This window comes from Adiantum capillus-veneris, chromosome 7 (assembly GCF_014529385.1).
Source record: "Adiantum capillus-veneris isolate H3 chromosome 7, ASM1452938v2, whole genome shotgun sequence".
Classification (NCBI taxonomy): Eukaryota; Viridiplantae; Streptophyta; class Polypodiopsida; order Polypodiales; family Pteridaceae; genus Adiantum; species Adiantum capillus-veneris.
The window spans coordinates 163986678-164001616 of NC_140937.1; the positions used below are offsets into that span (position 1 = coordinate 163986678).

The 14939-nt window shown below is 44.8% G+C and overlaps 1 protein-coding gene across 1 annotated transcript in view; it reads left to right on the forward strand.

The window, feature by feature from the left end:
* LOC147454980 (E3 ubiquitin-protein ligase SPL2-like) overlaps positions 1–14939 on the forward strand; it is a 106567-nt gene that overhangs the window by 75490 nt on the left and 16138 nt on the right. Inside the window, exons 3-4 of the mRNA XM_086516828.1 lie at positions 6068–6238; positions 6314–6438. Of these exons, the coding sequence (XP_086372954.1) occupies positions 6068–6238; positions 6314–6438 (296 nt within the window). The remainder of the gene's footprint in view (positions 1–6067; positions 6239–6313; positions 6439–14939) is intronic.

A 14939-nucleotide genomic window follows, 5' to 3' on the forward strand; every position in this document is an offset into this window, starting at 1 on the left:
TCTGCAAGTTGGCTAGGGTTATTGTCACGGAGTTCTAACCTGTTAGGTCTTCAGTGGCTTGACACGTTAGCAATTTGTGACATCTTCCGTTCTTGAAAGAAAGAAGAGTAATCATCCGCATTATATTTGCAAAACAACTCAAGCTAGCTCAAAAATATCCGCCGTCATTCTGAGGGTCATTCAGTTTTCTCATTTCATATGGGAGCTCTTGATATTCTAGCGTAGCAAAATGAGCCATCACACCCAGACCGTGCTGATCTGTAACGAGTGTCTAGATGCACTAAAATTACATACCTAGGCAATCTCACCCAATTAAGAATATTTAGTGGTTGACACATCACAATGCAACACAAACGCTCACATATGCATGTTATAAGACACAACAAACAGCGCTGTTGAGCACTTGTGCTAGTCAAACGGTCTTAGGTGTGTAGCTACTCATTGACTACCTCCTCATTCTCCCCGCAATTAACCTAAAAAGGTCCGGTTCATGAGCTTACCGGACCCGAGACGTCCGGTCTGCGTCAATCAAAGGTTTTCCAACATACAACATAGTTTTTTTCACACGCGTACGGTTTCCCAGCCATACTTCCTTACGGGTCCGAGTACGGAATCAGATTCCACACGACCAAGCAGTGTGCACAAAAATTGGGGCATATTTTTTTCGCCTTGCAGATTTTCAGCCACGCAAGTTCTGCTGCTGACTAGTTTATGCAGAGAACGCTTTGAGTCATGAGATTTGGGCACATCAGTCCATCCTCTCTCTCTTGGTCACCTTCTCCGTGCCTACAAAGCCACGGCCTTAAACCATCGCGCATCATCTTTCTTGCGAGTCCACCACTTGGCACCAGCGCGGCGTGAGTCGTGACTCTTTCTCGCAAGAGCCAAGACACTCCAAGGCTCAAGTTTCATCCTCCAAGCCGGATTCTTTGTAGGTGGGCCGAACCAAGCGTGGAGAGTGGCAATATGTGCACCAAGTGAAGGCCCTCCCAAAAGGAAAATGAAGTTGTAAATGTATTTTTTGTGGGCATTCATGGGACGGTGGTCCTTTGCGTATACGTGCACATATACTATGCCTTGCTGGCCATGGTGTGGGAGGCCCATGTGATGAGGCCCCAACCGATATTGTAGAGATAGTCACAAGATTGCATGTAGATGCAAGGCTAGAGGGAGAAGACAAATGTGCTTTTGTAGATGCATTGGTCAATGATTTGGAAGGAGATGCCTCCCAAGCTCAAGGAGGTGCTTTAATGAGTATGCATGCTAAGGGAAGGACTAATGTAAGTGGCTCTTCCAAGTCCGATGTGGGACCTCAAGCAAGAAGAGAGAGGTTTTGCAAGGAGGTTTGGCAATTGCACTCGGCTTGCAAGCATGGAAGCAAGTAGACCAAGCCTTGCGCAGGTTTTTTGATGCTGAGGATGTTCCTACATGGAAAGTAAGGAGCCCTTACTTTTGCAGATGGTAAAAGCAATTGGACAAGCAGGTCCTTCGTATGTTCCCCCCTCTTACCATGCTTTGTACACCAGAGAATTGAATGAGGAGATCAAAATGCGTAAAGATTGAGATCATTGGTGTGCACGAGAAATGGAAAAGACATGGATGCTTTGATACTAGACGCATGCCTATAATTAACTTTCTTGCATGCTCTATTCATGGGTTAGTGTTTTTGAAAGCTGTAGACACATTTGGGGAAATGAAGACATCGGATTTCATTTTTAAGCATCTCAAAGAGGTTGGCCCATCAAATGTTGTACAGGTATGCATGGATAATGTAACCGATTGTGTTGGTGCTGTGGAGATGATTGAAAGGGAGTGGGAACACAATTTTTTTACCAGATGTGCTTGCCATTGGTTGCACCTTCTGTTCGAGGACATTGGCAAGATTGATTGGGTTGCAAAAGTGCTTGAGAATGCAACAAAGATTGTCACATTTGTGACAAGAAAGTCTACTATGTTGGCATTGTTTCGGCAACTTAGCAAGAAAAACTTGGTGAAGCCGTCAGCCACTTGATTTGCATACTACTTTATTATGTTGGTCAATCTTGTAGATGAGAGATGTATGCATGGTATGTGCAAGCTTATGATTGATGACAAATTTGTGAAGATGAAGAAATCCAAGACTGACAAGGCTTTCGAGGTTTCAAAAATTGTGTTTAATGCATCCTTTTGGAAAGAGGCTAGGCTGATTTTTAAAATTTGTTCTCCCATTTTGAAAATTCTCCGTTTGGCTGATAGGGAAGGAGCCATCATGGGGCTTGTGTACGAGCTTATGGATCGCATGGTAGATCAAATTGAAAACATGCAAGGCATTGATGTTGCAAGGATGAGAGAGAGTAGGGATCTATGCATTGAAAGATGGAATATGATGCACACACTGTTACATGCTGTTGGATACAAGTTGTATCTTATCTGGCGAGGAAGAGGGCAAGAAAGTGATGGCCAGGTGCATGAAGGATGGATGATGACATTCTTGGACATGTACATAGGGTGATTTGACCTTGCAAGGCGCCCTCATTGATAATTTTGACATTTATAAAGCAAGTCATTTGCTCATCCAATTGCAAAAGATTAAAACAAGATGCAAGAGGGAGTGAAATGGTGGGAAACTTTTGGGGCTTGCACACACCCGCTTTGCAAGCTCTTGCTCTAAGGGTTCTTTCTCAAGGGACATGTGCCTCTTCATGTGAGATATTGGAGCACCTTTCTCTCATTCATATCAAGAGAAGAAATAGGCTACTCCCATCTCATACATAGAAGCTTGTGTTAATATTAACACACGAACTTGAGGCTCGTATCCAAAGTCAAAGAGCGCGGCTATGAGAGAATGGAGGTCACATTAGAAAGAGCCTATTTCCATTGCTGGTAGCCTGGTACCAATCATATTCGGTGAGTTGGTGGTGATGAGGATGAGGATGAGGACGAGGACGAGGATGATGGTGATGGTGATGATGATGATGATGGTGATGATGATGGTCATGATGAGGGTGCCGCTTATAACGATGAGGATATGGTGAGAGTTAGAGTTCGCTGCACCTGGCCGCCTACTTATGGTGTTGGACCTCTACTTATGGTGTTGACTCTACAGTTTAGATTCCAGCCTCTAGTGTCTACTTAAGTTTGGATTCAGGAGACTACACTCCTGAATGGTTTTTGGCTTGCTTCTACGATCCCGACTCCTTTTTGTTTGGAGCCTACTTCATTACTTTTTGAGGCTCCATCTCTCCATTTTTTGTTCTTTCTTTACAAGCCTTTGGGCCTTGGCCAATCAAATTTGTCTAGTTATAAATCATGATGGTCATTGATTGATTGGTGTACCGTGTGCGCACTGCAGATTAAAAAACAAGCTAGTCTCTAAATTCTAATTTCCAAAGTTTCTATGGTTTTGTGTTTGTGTATAAAGTTTTAAACATGGTGGTGTAGTATGTAGGCTTTCAAGCATCCTATGTAGTAGGCTATCTGACGCGTGGACTTTCGGGGTAGTCTGATCCATATAGCTTCGTGCAAAAATAGCCTTGAAATCTTGCCAAGTCCTTGGAGCATACGGTTGGGTTGTGATTGAACTCCACCACTGCATAGCATTATCTTTGAGACATCTTGCAGCTCGAGAAATCTTTGATTCTTGTGTTTAATTCCCTAAAGCATAGATGCTATCGAATTGTTGTAGGAACTGCAAGGCTTTGTTCCGATCTTTCACTTCACAAAAAGTGACAAATTTTACTGTTGTGTCACCATTCTTGAAATCTTTTGGTTGGTGCAACGCAAACCCCGGATGTGGATAGTAGGGATATCCATACGACCCAGGTGGTAGTGGTGGTAGAGGCGGTTGCACCGGATCAAGGTCAAACAGTTGCACCATGTTCCTAGAGACTCCCCCAATAGGAACAAAAGGCTGAGAGGGTTGCCGGCTAGAAGCTCTTGTGCTTTCTGGTGCTGGAAGAGGTAGTACCACCTGGGACATGAGAGGGGGCAATATGTAGTTCAAGAACTGTTGAAAACTTTGCAGCATTGGGAGATTCTGTTGAGGATGCCGCCAAAGTATGTCTTGAAGCTCGTCGATAAGAAACTGCAGGTACTCTGTAGAATCCAAAACGCCATGATGCTCTGTCTGTTCTTTGTAGGTCCGGTATGCTTTCAGAAAAGCACACGACTGAAGCTCTGATACCACTATAATGGGAGGGCAGCACGTGCCAACGGAAAAGAACAATCTGAATAGACTTTTAGTACTTCAAAACAATTGAATTGAAAGAGATGCACCACACACGAGACACAGAGTGGTGGAGTCCCACCCCGAGAGAGCAATGGCCCCAAATGATGGCACCCATTTCGGTATTTCTTTATATTGCGTCAACACAATACATCACCGGTGGCTCTGCTCTGCATCTGCTCCCCCTAGAATGCCAGAGAGATAGAGCCCACCGTTCATATTTAAAGGCCTCAGACCTTTTAAAAGCAGTTTACATGAAAAGCATTGGACTCAAAAGCATCTGGTCTAAAAGCTTGCGGTGAAAAACAGCCAGTGTAAAATTCGGAAATCCGTACAGTTTTGCCACATTTGCAGTGTGAAACGTGGGCATCTGCATAGTCTACCACGTCAGCATGTCAGTGCGCTTTCTAGGTGGTCCATGCAACTGCCACGTCATCAGTTTTTCCGCAAGGCCTTCTCTGTGTGTGTGAGGGTCCTGCTTTGTTTTGAATAACTTGGGTCCCATCGGTCGAGGTCCCATAAGTTGGCTGGGGGATAAGGTTTTAATCCTAACCCTTTCTTTAATAACTGGGCCACTCGGCGAGGAACTTGGAATCATGGTGCCATCATGAGAAAAGTGCTCACGCTGCAGCCAAAGCTAGAGGGCCCATTTGTAGCATCTCGGTCACCATGTTTGAGCTCTCAAACTCTAGCTGATAGTATCCTTGGCCCATAATCTGTTTGTCAGTGATAGGAGGCGAGCTTGTCCCAGTTCATGAAGTTCCTATTTGTCGCAGCATCTTCAGACAATTTTGTAGATAACTGCGGTCCCATGGAGATGGTTCGCTTTAGTTGCAAGGCTTGCTTTCTTCTCCGGCAAAAGAGAAAGTGGAGCGGCCGAGGGGACCGCATCAAAGTTTTTCAGCGAAGGTGGGGTGGAGTCCTCCATCCGTGTCTATTGTTGCACAAAGAATGGAGAGCGATTAAGATGGAAGCAAGCAATTGAGCAGAAGGACGAGAGTAAGTGAGAGGTTGGAGCTTATTCATTAATTTTACTGCCATTGTTTGAGGCAAAGCTTCTACTTTGGTAAATTGTTCACCTGATCGATCTATGTAACAATATACATCGTGCAACATGCAAACACTAAGAGCCCTGCCACATGTAATCTACATCCTCATTTCCTTTCATATATGGTTGAAGGTTTCTCTTGGCTCTAGCAAGATGTGACAAAATAGAGTCTACGCTAAAGTGATGTCATTGTCTGAGTTTGGCTTATTGAAAGTGTTCCCAAAGCAGGTTTCTTGAAAGCGGAGTACTTCCTTTCTTGAGAGTTGCCTGGTGGGTATCAATAGATTCCTCACCAAGAAAAGTGATTGGGGGTGGTACATAAGTATGTAAACATTGGTTAAAAAAGTTCAATTTTAGGTTAACTATATATGGTTCTTTCATTCACTCATTTATGGGTATGTCAATAGAATGTGGGTTTTAGAATTGTGAATCAGGGTTCTTGTAACCTCCCAACCAAGTAGATAATCAAGATGCCATAGGAACAATCTGACTGGGATATGGATGTGAGCATGTCTATTTTTCTTTTGCACTACTTGTATTGTTGTGTTGGAAATCTGTCAATAGGAAAAAACAGATAAAATTCTACTATATGGTATTTGCATAAATGAAGCAGGTAGACTAATGTTGTGCGTTGCTACCTCGTTTTTTTGACATGTGATTGGGAGAGGCATCAAGTTGAAATTGGCCGCTTTACCTTTTGCATTGTGATCGCATTCAAAAGTTCAATGCTCCATTGTTTACCACTAATTACCTTGCACCAATGGTTGGTGCCATCAGATTTGGAGATGCTAAAAAGGATTCCTGATGACTCTTAGGTTCCTTTCGTGTTGGTGGAGAGTCAAGGATTTCATCGTGGTGCCTTTGTTCACGTTGACTTGGATGAGTCTAAACACACATTGCCATTGACAACTGTGTATCACCAGCTACATCCTGTGCAAGCGTCTCCATACACCTTCTTGCAAGCAATTTTTGGAAGAGGATATCCTGTAAGTGCCCAAAGAAGTTGAGCCATCAATCTGCTGCAAGTTCATGGCTAATCAACACTCTTTTGTTTGGTGCAGGTTGGACTTCTGGATGAGGAGAAGGTTCTATCTCCAGGAAAAGACATCACAGCTGTTGGTCTCTTGGATCGAGCTGTGGATAGCCAACCTGTTATCAAGTCATCCAAGCAGCTACCTCTGTTCTTGTATGCATACTGTTAGGATCAATTACGATCTTTTGTCCACGAATTATCACTCTTAACGGGTTTCAGTCCTTGGATTTCTGATGCCTGGCACTGGGATCTGTAGTGAGATGTTATTGTCAAATACACTTTTCTTTTAACAGCATTTGCTTGATGGCAGGAATTATCTCATTGAAATCTCCGCTTGGGTTGTTGTAATGCTACTCAATCACTGATCTTTCCCTTGTTTGTGTCTGGCTGCTACACACGGACTCCCTGTGCCATGTGGAGACTTGCATGCCCAAATGTATCCATTAAATGAGTTAGAAGCCTTATATAACCCTTATTGCATAAATATTTTTACAAGGCGTAGTCGGGCATTGCTACACTTTTGTGTACCTCTGACGGCGTCAACATGTAGCTTAGGATAAGTCGCAGTTATGGCAGTTTTCGATGGTGTGGCACTCAAAACTCTCAGCCCAGAAATTTAGTGTAAATGGGACTCTTAGCCTCTCATTTCTCATTCCTTCATGTAGAGATAGGTGGAAGAAAAAGACCTCAGCCAATCCTCTGCTACCCTTGCATTCCATCAGCAACGGGAGCTTCTCTCTTAATGTTCTGCATTTTTGCACCTTCATCTCTCTTCCTCTTCTCTTGCGCTCTTTCTCCTATTTTGCATCCGTTTTTACAGCTTTTCATCAGATCTGAACCACCCATCTATAGGATTCCTTCTCTGAGTTTTACCGTCGTCTGTCTGTGGTAGAGCCTGGGTATCCGGCAGCTTGGTGCTTTCTGTCTCTTGCTAGCTTGGAGACTCTCGGCTGGCTGAAGTATGACCCCTTGTTGTGTGGGCGTCGGTATAGGGGTGGACTCCTGAAACAAGTCTGTAATCTGTAACTGTGTCCTCCCCCTTGTGTGATCTCGGTCTGCAGGGAGATCTCTCTGCAGTGCTCCACATCAAGTAAGTAACGCCAAGTTTGTGATGGTCTCCAATCTCTAGGAGCTGGCTTTATGAGTGTGGTAGGTTAGTATACCTCTCTCTTGTAACAGAATATGCCCTGCAACTGCATATATATGCTCCTCACTCTTACCTCCTCTCAGCATAGTCTGCATATCCTCTGTGTTCTAGGGATTCCAGCTGCTCTGCCCACCTCTATCTCAAGACGGTGTGATGATACTTTAAGCTGACCAATTGTCACCCTGGCACCATGTGATAAGAATCCCTCCATGTATGTGGGTCTTTGTGTGAATCCATCCTCCTCTGTATTTCGTGTGTAGAACTCCCATAGGTCCTGTCTCAGTGCTTCGTTATTCTCGCTAAGTGAGAGGCGGATGTGCAGGGAAGCCATGTCGTATTGGAATGGTAGCTGTCAATTTCTATCCCATGTTGGACCAATCATTGTACCACCTTTGCATACCTCTCTTTTGCCTCAGCAAGCTGTCTGGGCCCTGGATGCCTCGAAATCTCCATGTTAGAGATGGTCCGGTGATCCTTCTCATTGTCCTGTGCCCACTGTGGAGGCGTCTGCTGCCCTTTTTGCCAGGTGTGCAGCCCCGTTGACGCTGACCTTAGTTACCCCTGCCCCCTCCCCCCCTGGGTGCCTTTTCTTTTCTGCTGTTGTTTTTGTTGTTTCTTTCTTGTTTTTGTCTGATTGTTTCCCTCTCGCATGCGGGGCTGTGGGTGTGTGCGCATGTGTGCAAGTCTGTTTCATTTTTGCCTGTTGCCTGTGGTTTTTCTCACGTGAGGGCTTTCTGCGAGTTTTGTTTTGTTGATGTTTCTTCTTTTTACTGCGGGGAGTGGGTCCCAATGACGGCAGATTGATGGGTTTGGCTGGGATGAGAGCCTCCACTCCTGCCTTTGAACAAGCGGTCTTCTTCACCTTGTTGTTGCTCTTCCTTCAGTCATCCTCGTCATTCCCCTTTCCTTTTGCTGAGGTTAGCTCTGCTGGATTTCAACGCCGACTTTGCTGGCTCCCGTGCTTTTTAGCGGCTACCTGATGGTTGATCTGCGGTCTTCTCGACTCCCTTCAGGCATTTCACTGGTGGTTTTCTTCTTCATCCTCGTGCTGGTGTTTGCTCTGCTGGCTTTCGATGCTAACTTTGTTGGCTATCTCTTGCGGTAGTTCCATGAGCGGCTACCTGGTGGTTGAAACGTGGTGTCCTCTACTTCTTCGTGGCATTTCAGTGGTCATTTTTTTCTTCTTCCTCCTGGATGGGGCACCTTACTGTGGCTGCAGTTGGGTCATGCTCTTCAGCCTCGAGCGACCCCATTCTTCGTCATCCTGTGGGGTGGTCGCCTCTCAATGTGTCCTTTGATGTTGTCTAGGGCTTCTCAGTTATGCCCCTACCTTTTTGGGTGGTTTTCCTCTCCACAGCAGTTTGGAGGTGCCTATCTTTCAGAGGCTTTGGTGGATAACCTCTCCCTCTTCTTCCTTTCTCCTACAGTAGTTACCGGGACACTTTTACTCTCACTGGGAGGGTTTTTTCCCCTTGTTTTTTTTATACAGATTTCATGCTTTTGGCCATTGGCCTTTGTAATAGCCTATGGGCGTTTCATATAACAGTTTTTACTTCCCCTTCGGGTACGCACCATTTTGGGCGCTCCAAGGGGGTTCAAGTAATAGAATGTCAGCTCTGTCTTTTCTTTTTTTTGAGAGAGAGAGAGAGAGAGAGAGAGAGAGAGAGAGAGAGAGAGAGAGAGAGAGAGAGAGAGAGAGAGAGAGAGAGATGGACGAGATCTTTAGTGCTTTTCAGTCTGGACCATGGTCACATAATATGACATTACATACCTCCACAATGGTTCATTTTGCATAAATGAAATGTTATATTAGTGTCTGCAAAAGGGCAAAATGACCGATGAGACCGAAAGGTTACAACCATGTGGGACTCTAGTAGAGTGGTAGGGGAACATAAAGATAAAAATAAATGAGGGTACTAGAGTGGGTAGGTATGTAAGCCTAATCTATATCCTCATCATGATCAATCTCCTCATCACATAATACATCAGCTCAAAAAACATATGGGGAGTGGGTACATTCACATGAGCGCTATGAGGTGCACAACGGGGGAAGTAGAAAAATGTTGAACGGTGATCATCCCATGAGCTCTCTCATGGGTCTCTGCATTACAACCTCAATGTCCTCCATGGTCAGCTCTCGGGAGGGGTGTGCTTGATGTCACTCAATGATGCTCCGTAGCCTCCGATGTAGACCTCGTCTACGGTGTGAAGATCCTTGCATCCTCGGGCGTCGTGAGCGGCCAAGCTGGATGGCTCGATCAAGAAGAGTGCCCGGATGAGGGTGTGACTGGGTAACCTGTTGTGGGCCATCCGGAGTATCTATGCGTAGGCCTTTTACTCCTAATGGTAGTCTCTCTCAGTCTAAGAAGAGAGCTGGGCACCTCTGATCATAGTAATCCATGATGCGGGATAAGGGGCCAAAGACCTCTCTGAATAAGCAATGAAAATGCCCGCGGATCTCGTAGTGTGTTGTGCATTGGCAGATATAATGCTCCTCTGTCTCTGGCTCTCTCTGGCAAACCTGGCATGATCTCTCCTCTAAGGGTATATCTTTGTATCGCCAGTCTCTATTTCCAACTGGTGAAATGAGGTGCGTAGCTGACCAATAAATCATATAATGCCATGAGATAGGTGGGTGTCGATATACTTGGGGCGTGAGGTGAACCCGTCATCTGTCGTCCGGAGAAGACGGTCTCGATAAAAAGCCATCTTTGTCTGTAACTCATGTGACGGAGATAGTGGAGTCCTGCCAGTATCGAGCTGAATGAGATCATGTCTGATAATCTTGCTAATTTTTGAATGTGTGAGGGTGAGGGAGGGTGCATCCAGGGAATACTGAAAAGGGGGCAGCCTGTTCATATTAAATCCATGTAGCTTAAACCAAGATGATACCTCTACAAACCAAGAGTTGGAGGCAAGAAAGCATCCTGGGACGTGCACCACCAAGTTAGGAATGCATGATCCAAGCGACTGTGAAACCCCTAGGCTATGCCTCAAAAATCATCCCCATCCACTCTAACCTTTCTTGATGATGTCCCCCAAAAAGGATGCAGATCTACAACACAACCATTGTCACGTGACACATCCCAACCGTATGTGTCCATGGACAAGCTACACCATAGCAGGGTTCAGTCAGTTCAGTGAAGTCTAGATTAGCAGTGATCTGGCACTTTTGTGAGTCTATTCGTAGACCATGCATGCCCAGTCATAGATGCATATCCTCCGGTTGCACACAGCATGATCATCGGAATTCCCATCAGAATCCATTAGCATGAGTTAGGGGAATTTTCCATTGCATTTAGCCTATTTTCCTATTTTTGGTTATTTTCACTTATTATTTTCAAGTGACTTTCCAACAAAAGTAGGTAGGGCAATTTTGCTAAGTTAATATATAAGCAAACCCAAGTTAGCACTTTTTGGCAGGAGAGGCAGCAGGAGCTTCCCGCTCAACAGGCAACTTCTCAGCAGTACCCCCCCCTCAGCACTTAGCCTCGCCATCCCCATCTGCGTTTTTCACAGCATCATCATCGCCATTGAAGTTCCCCCTTATGGCGTTAGTCCCCAGCAGATCAGCCCCATCCTTGGCGTTTTCCCGCGACCAACCCACCTCAGCCTGTAGCGTTTTTGGGGATCGCTAGCATATGCAAGATCAGCGTTTTTTTTCAGCAATCACTAACGCTAGGAGAAGCCAGCAGATTTCAGCATTTGTAGCGTTTTCTCAGCAGATATACCTCAGTCTTTGCAGCGTTTTTCAGCAGGTGCAAATCAGCATAAAAACGCAGCCAAAGAAGGTACATCAGTTCAGCGTTTTTGTCCTCAGCAAGACCCCTGATAAAGCCACCAATTTCAGCCCTTAAGACAGCAAGAAAACAGTCATTTTCAGCCACCAAGACAACCCCGAATTCAGCCATAGAAGATCACAGATTTCAGCCTAAGTCGTCGTCATCACCGTCGTCGTCATCGGCATAGTCCCATTGCATTCACATTGTACACCCTTTGTGCAATCAAAGTAGACCACTCTCGCCGACGAGAGTGGGGCCTTCGGAGGAGGGTTTCACAACCTCTCGGGTGTCGTATCTCTTCTCTTTCCTTCTCTCAGTCTCATTCACTTGCACGCACAATATCCACTCACTTTGTTCGTGATTATAGCACTCTCCATAAGACGGAAAGCTCTCTCTTTCCCTAAGAACTAAAAGGAACCTTGAGCAATAAAGATCACTAATCTTGAGAAAATACAACATTCATTCCGTTGCACCTTACATTGGTATCAGAGCTTTGGAAGTGTTCTGCATTACTGAAGGAAAGAACCACAAGAATTTTTTTGCTTGTTGCGGTCGCACGAACCCAAGTTCGCTTGGGCGTGGCGATTCCTAATCGTGTTTTGTTGAAGAGTGACAGGAATCCCAAGAAAGAAGGGCTTGTCCAGTGTCCCCTTGTGTCTCTTTTCACTCATTGAGAGCGGACCGTGCACTTAGCGGCCGGCCAATCGACGTGAGGTGGGAAAAAGCAACCTTGGTGTGAGCACAAGGCCGCCAAGGGGTGCGCCCGCAGAAAAGGGTAGAACTCGGGTGAAGAGACAACGCGGTTTGCAAGCGAAAGAAAACCTCAAGAACCTCAAGAACCCAAGACCCCCAAGAACCCAAGTTCCTCGTGAACTTCAGAACCCAAGACCCTCAAGAACCCAAGTTCCTTGTGAACTTAAGAACCCAGACCACAAGAACCCACAAGAACCCACGACTTCATAATGGTCATCACTCGAAGCGGAATGGATACTTCGCTTGGAAGTGATGAGCATGAGAGAGGCGAAGAAGAATTTTCCTCACCAAGAGGTTTTTCCGACCCTTCCTCATCTACGACACCGATTGCATTAACTCCAATGGAGGAGTTGGAGGTGTTGTTTATGGAACGGAATTTACAACGCAAAGCACGAAATACCGCAAGAATGGCAGCCATAGTGCGTGAGCGTAAGCAAGCACGCTTGGAAGCCAAAGAACGACAAGCCAAATTGGATCGTGAATTCAAAGAAGAAAAGCAGAAATGGAACGGAGACAAGCAGAGAACCAAGCAAGACAAGCAGAATTTTATCGCGAGAACAAAGCACGAATGCAAGAGATGTTGCAACTCTTTTCTCAAGTTCAGGCATCGATGCAAGAGATTCGGGAAAAGGAGACTCTCTCAGTCTCTTCTTCTCCATCGCATGAAACACAGGATTTGCATGATGATTGAATGATAATGATTTGCATGATGATTTGAATGACAATGATAAGCATGATGATTTGGATGCCAATGATTTGCATAATGATTTGGATGACAATGACAAGCATGATGATTTACATAAGCAAGATGTGATCACCACTGATCACCACTATATAATTTTCTCCATTGTACACCTCATTAGCCCTCATGTGATTGTACCCTCTCCATATGTTTTGAGATGATGATGATGATGAGGATGTAGGCCTACATACCTACCCACTATGGGTATCCCCATTTATTTATTTTTAAATGTTCACAACACATTGTACTAGTTACACATGGATATAAACTTTTGGTCTCATAGGTTCTTTTGGCCTTTAGCAGACGTTAATATAACATTTCAATTCATTTCTCTCTCCCTTTTTTCTTTTTTTTCTTTTTGGCAGGAAAAGTGGCAATGTATTGTGTACAAAAGTGACCTCTAGAGATGCTCAAAATCCTATCACCCAAAAAATGTGCAAAATGGGGCGAACAATGTGAGGGCTATGCATACATCAAGGTGGCCTGTATGAGGAATGCAAAGTGGAGGTATGTAATGCCATATGATGTGACGATGACCTACACTGAAAAGAATTGAAAATCGCTTTCCATTAAAGCTGAGATCACACACCCACACCCACACACACACACACACACACACACACACACACACACTCATACACACACACACTTGGTCACTGCATCGACCTTGATAACATCGGGTGGGCTTCTGATTGTGTCCTGAAGCACTGTATCTGGCTGCAAAATATGACATCAGCCTTTTTACTCATACTTGATTTGAGTTGTTGCCTTACGTGTGTCTACCTTAGGCTTCCCGCGCGCGCGCACGCGCACACACACACACACACACACACACACACACACACACAAGTCAGTTATGAACTCCATAATTCAGCCCCATTCAAAAATGGGCACCACCTCAAGGATGAGGCTTCTGGAGAGAGTGTTGCCTGCAGGTTGCTCTCCTACTGCCATGTGTCTAGTTCGCCTCTCTTGAGTTAATTTCCTAGTACCCACCAACTTATAAGTGATGCATGGGGCCTAAATGACTTTGAAATGAGCCTGTGCTCTCCTACTTCCATGTGTCTAGTTCGCCTCTTTTGAGTTAATTTCCTAGTACCCACCAACTTATAAGTGACGCATGGGGCCTAAATGACTTTGAAATGAGCCTAGCCAACCTTTTATTGCTCAGATTTCAGTGCCGACTTGCCCGACCATCTCGTGACGACCTGCCCTCCCGACTGCGGGTGAAACTCTCGGCCATCGGCCGTTTCACACTGGCCACACAATGTCCAACCATTGTGACTTCGACAAGAGGGTCCCAAAAATCAAATAAAAATCAAGGGAAAGAAACCAATAACTAAGGTAAGTGGTCGCCACAACTTTATGACATACTCCCTCTTGAAATCGCTAACGTCCTCGATTGCATGCTAGATATACATGCCATAGATGATTTGGTGTGATTATCACCCTTTTATCATCACATGTATCCGTAGGAAAGGTCATCAAACAAAGATACAAATGACTCAATGAAACCTTCGTACTTTCGTCATTTCATTTACAATAGAAGTGAATAATACCTTTGCCATTTGTAGAGCAGTATACACTTCCATTACACTGAATCCATATGTACATTTGATGTGCTAACTCCATTATTGCCCCTCTTTCAAACATGTTAGTTGGGGCATACGCAGGTTGTAACCCAAAGGCCTCAAGGTAAAGCTGCAATACATTCGGCGACTCTAGCACTTCACACTCTTCTATCTACTTTACATCCATAGGTGGATAGTTTTTGAACTTCAGTCGTGCAACTTCTCCCTTAACTTTTCTTTCCTTATGTGCCAAGATTTGCTCAGGTACCAAGATTTCATCAAGTTCCTCATAGTTGATCCTCATCTAGCATATCTTTTGGCACATCATCCACGAAGGGTCTTAGAAGAATCACTTGAAACACATTATAAATCTTCCAAGTATCAGGCAATTTTAGCCTATAGGCAACATCGCTAATCTTCTCAAGTACTTGAAAAGGCCATAGTAACGCATGCTGAGCTTCAGAAACAACCTTTCCTTGCCCTTCATCTTCTTTAACCTTGCCTTTTCAGACCGCAAGAGTACCCAATCACTAGGTGACAACAACAATTCACGTCGGTGACGATCAACAGCCCTTTTCTGCTTTGCCCAAGTCTTCTCCAAGGCAAGCTTGATCTTCTCATACATTTCATCCATGTTTTGTACATATTGATCTGCCTCA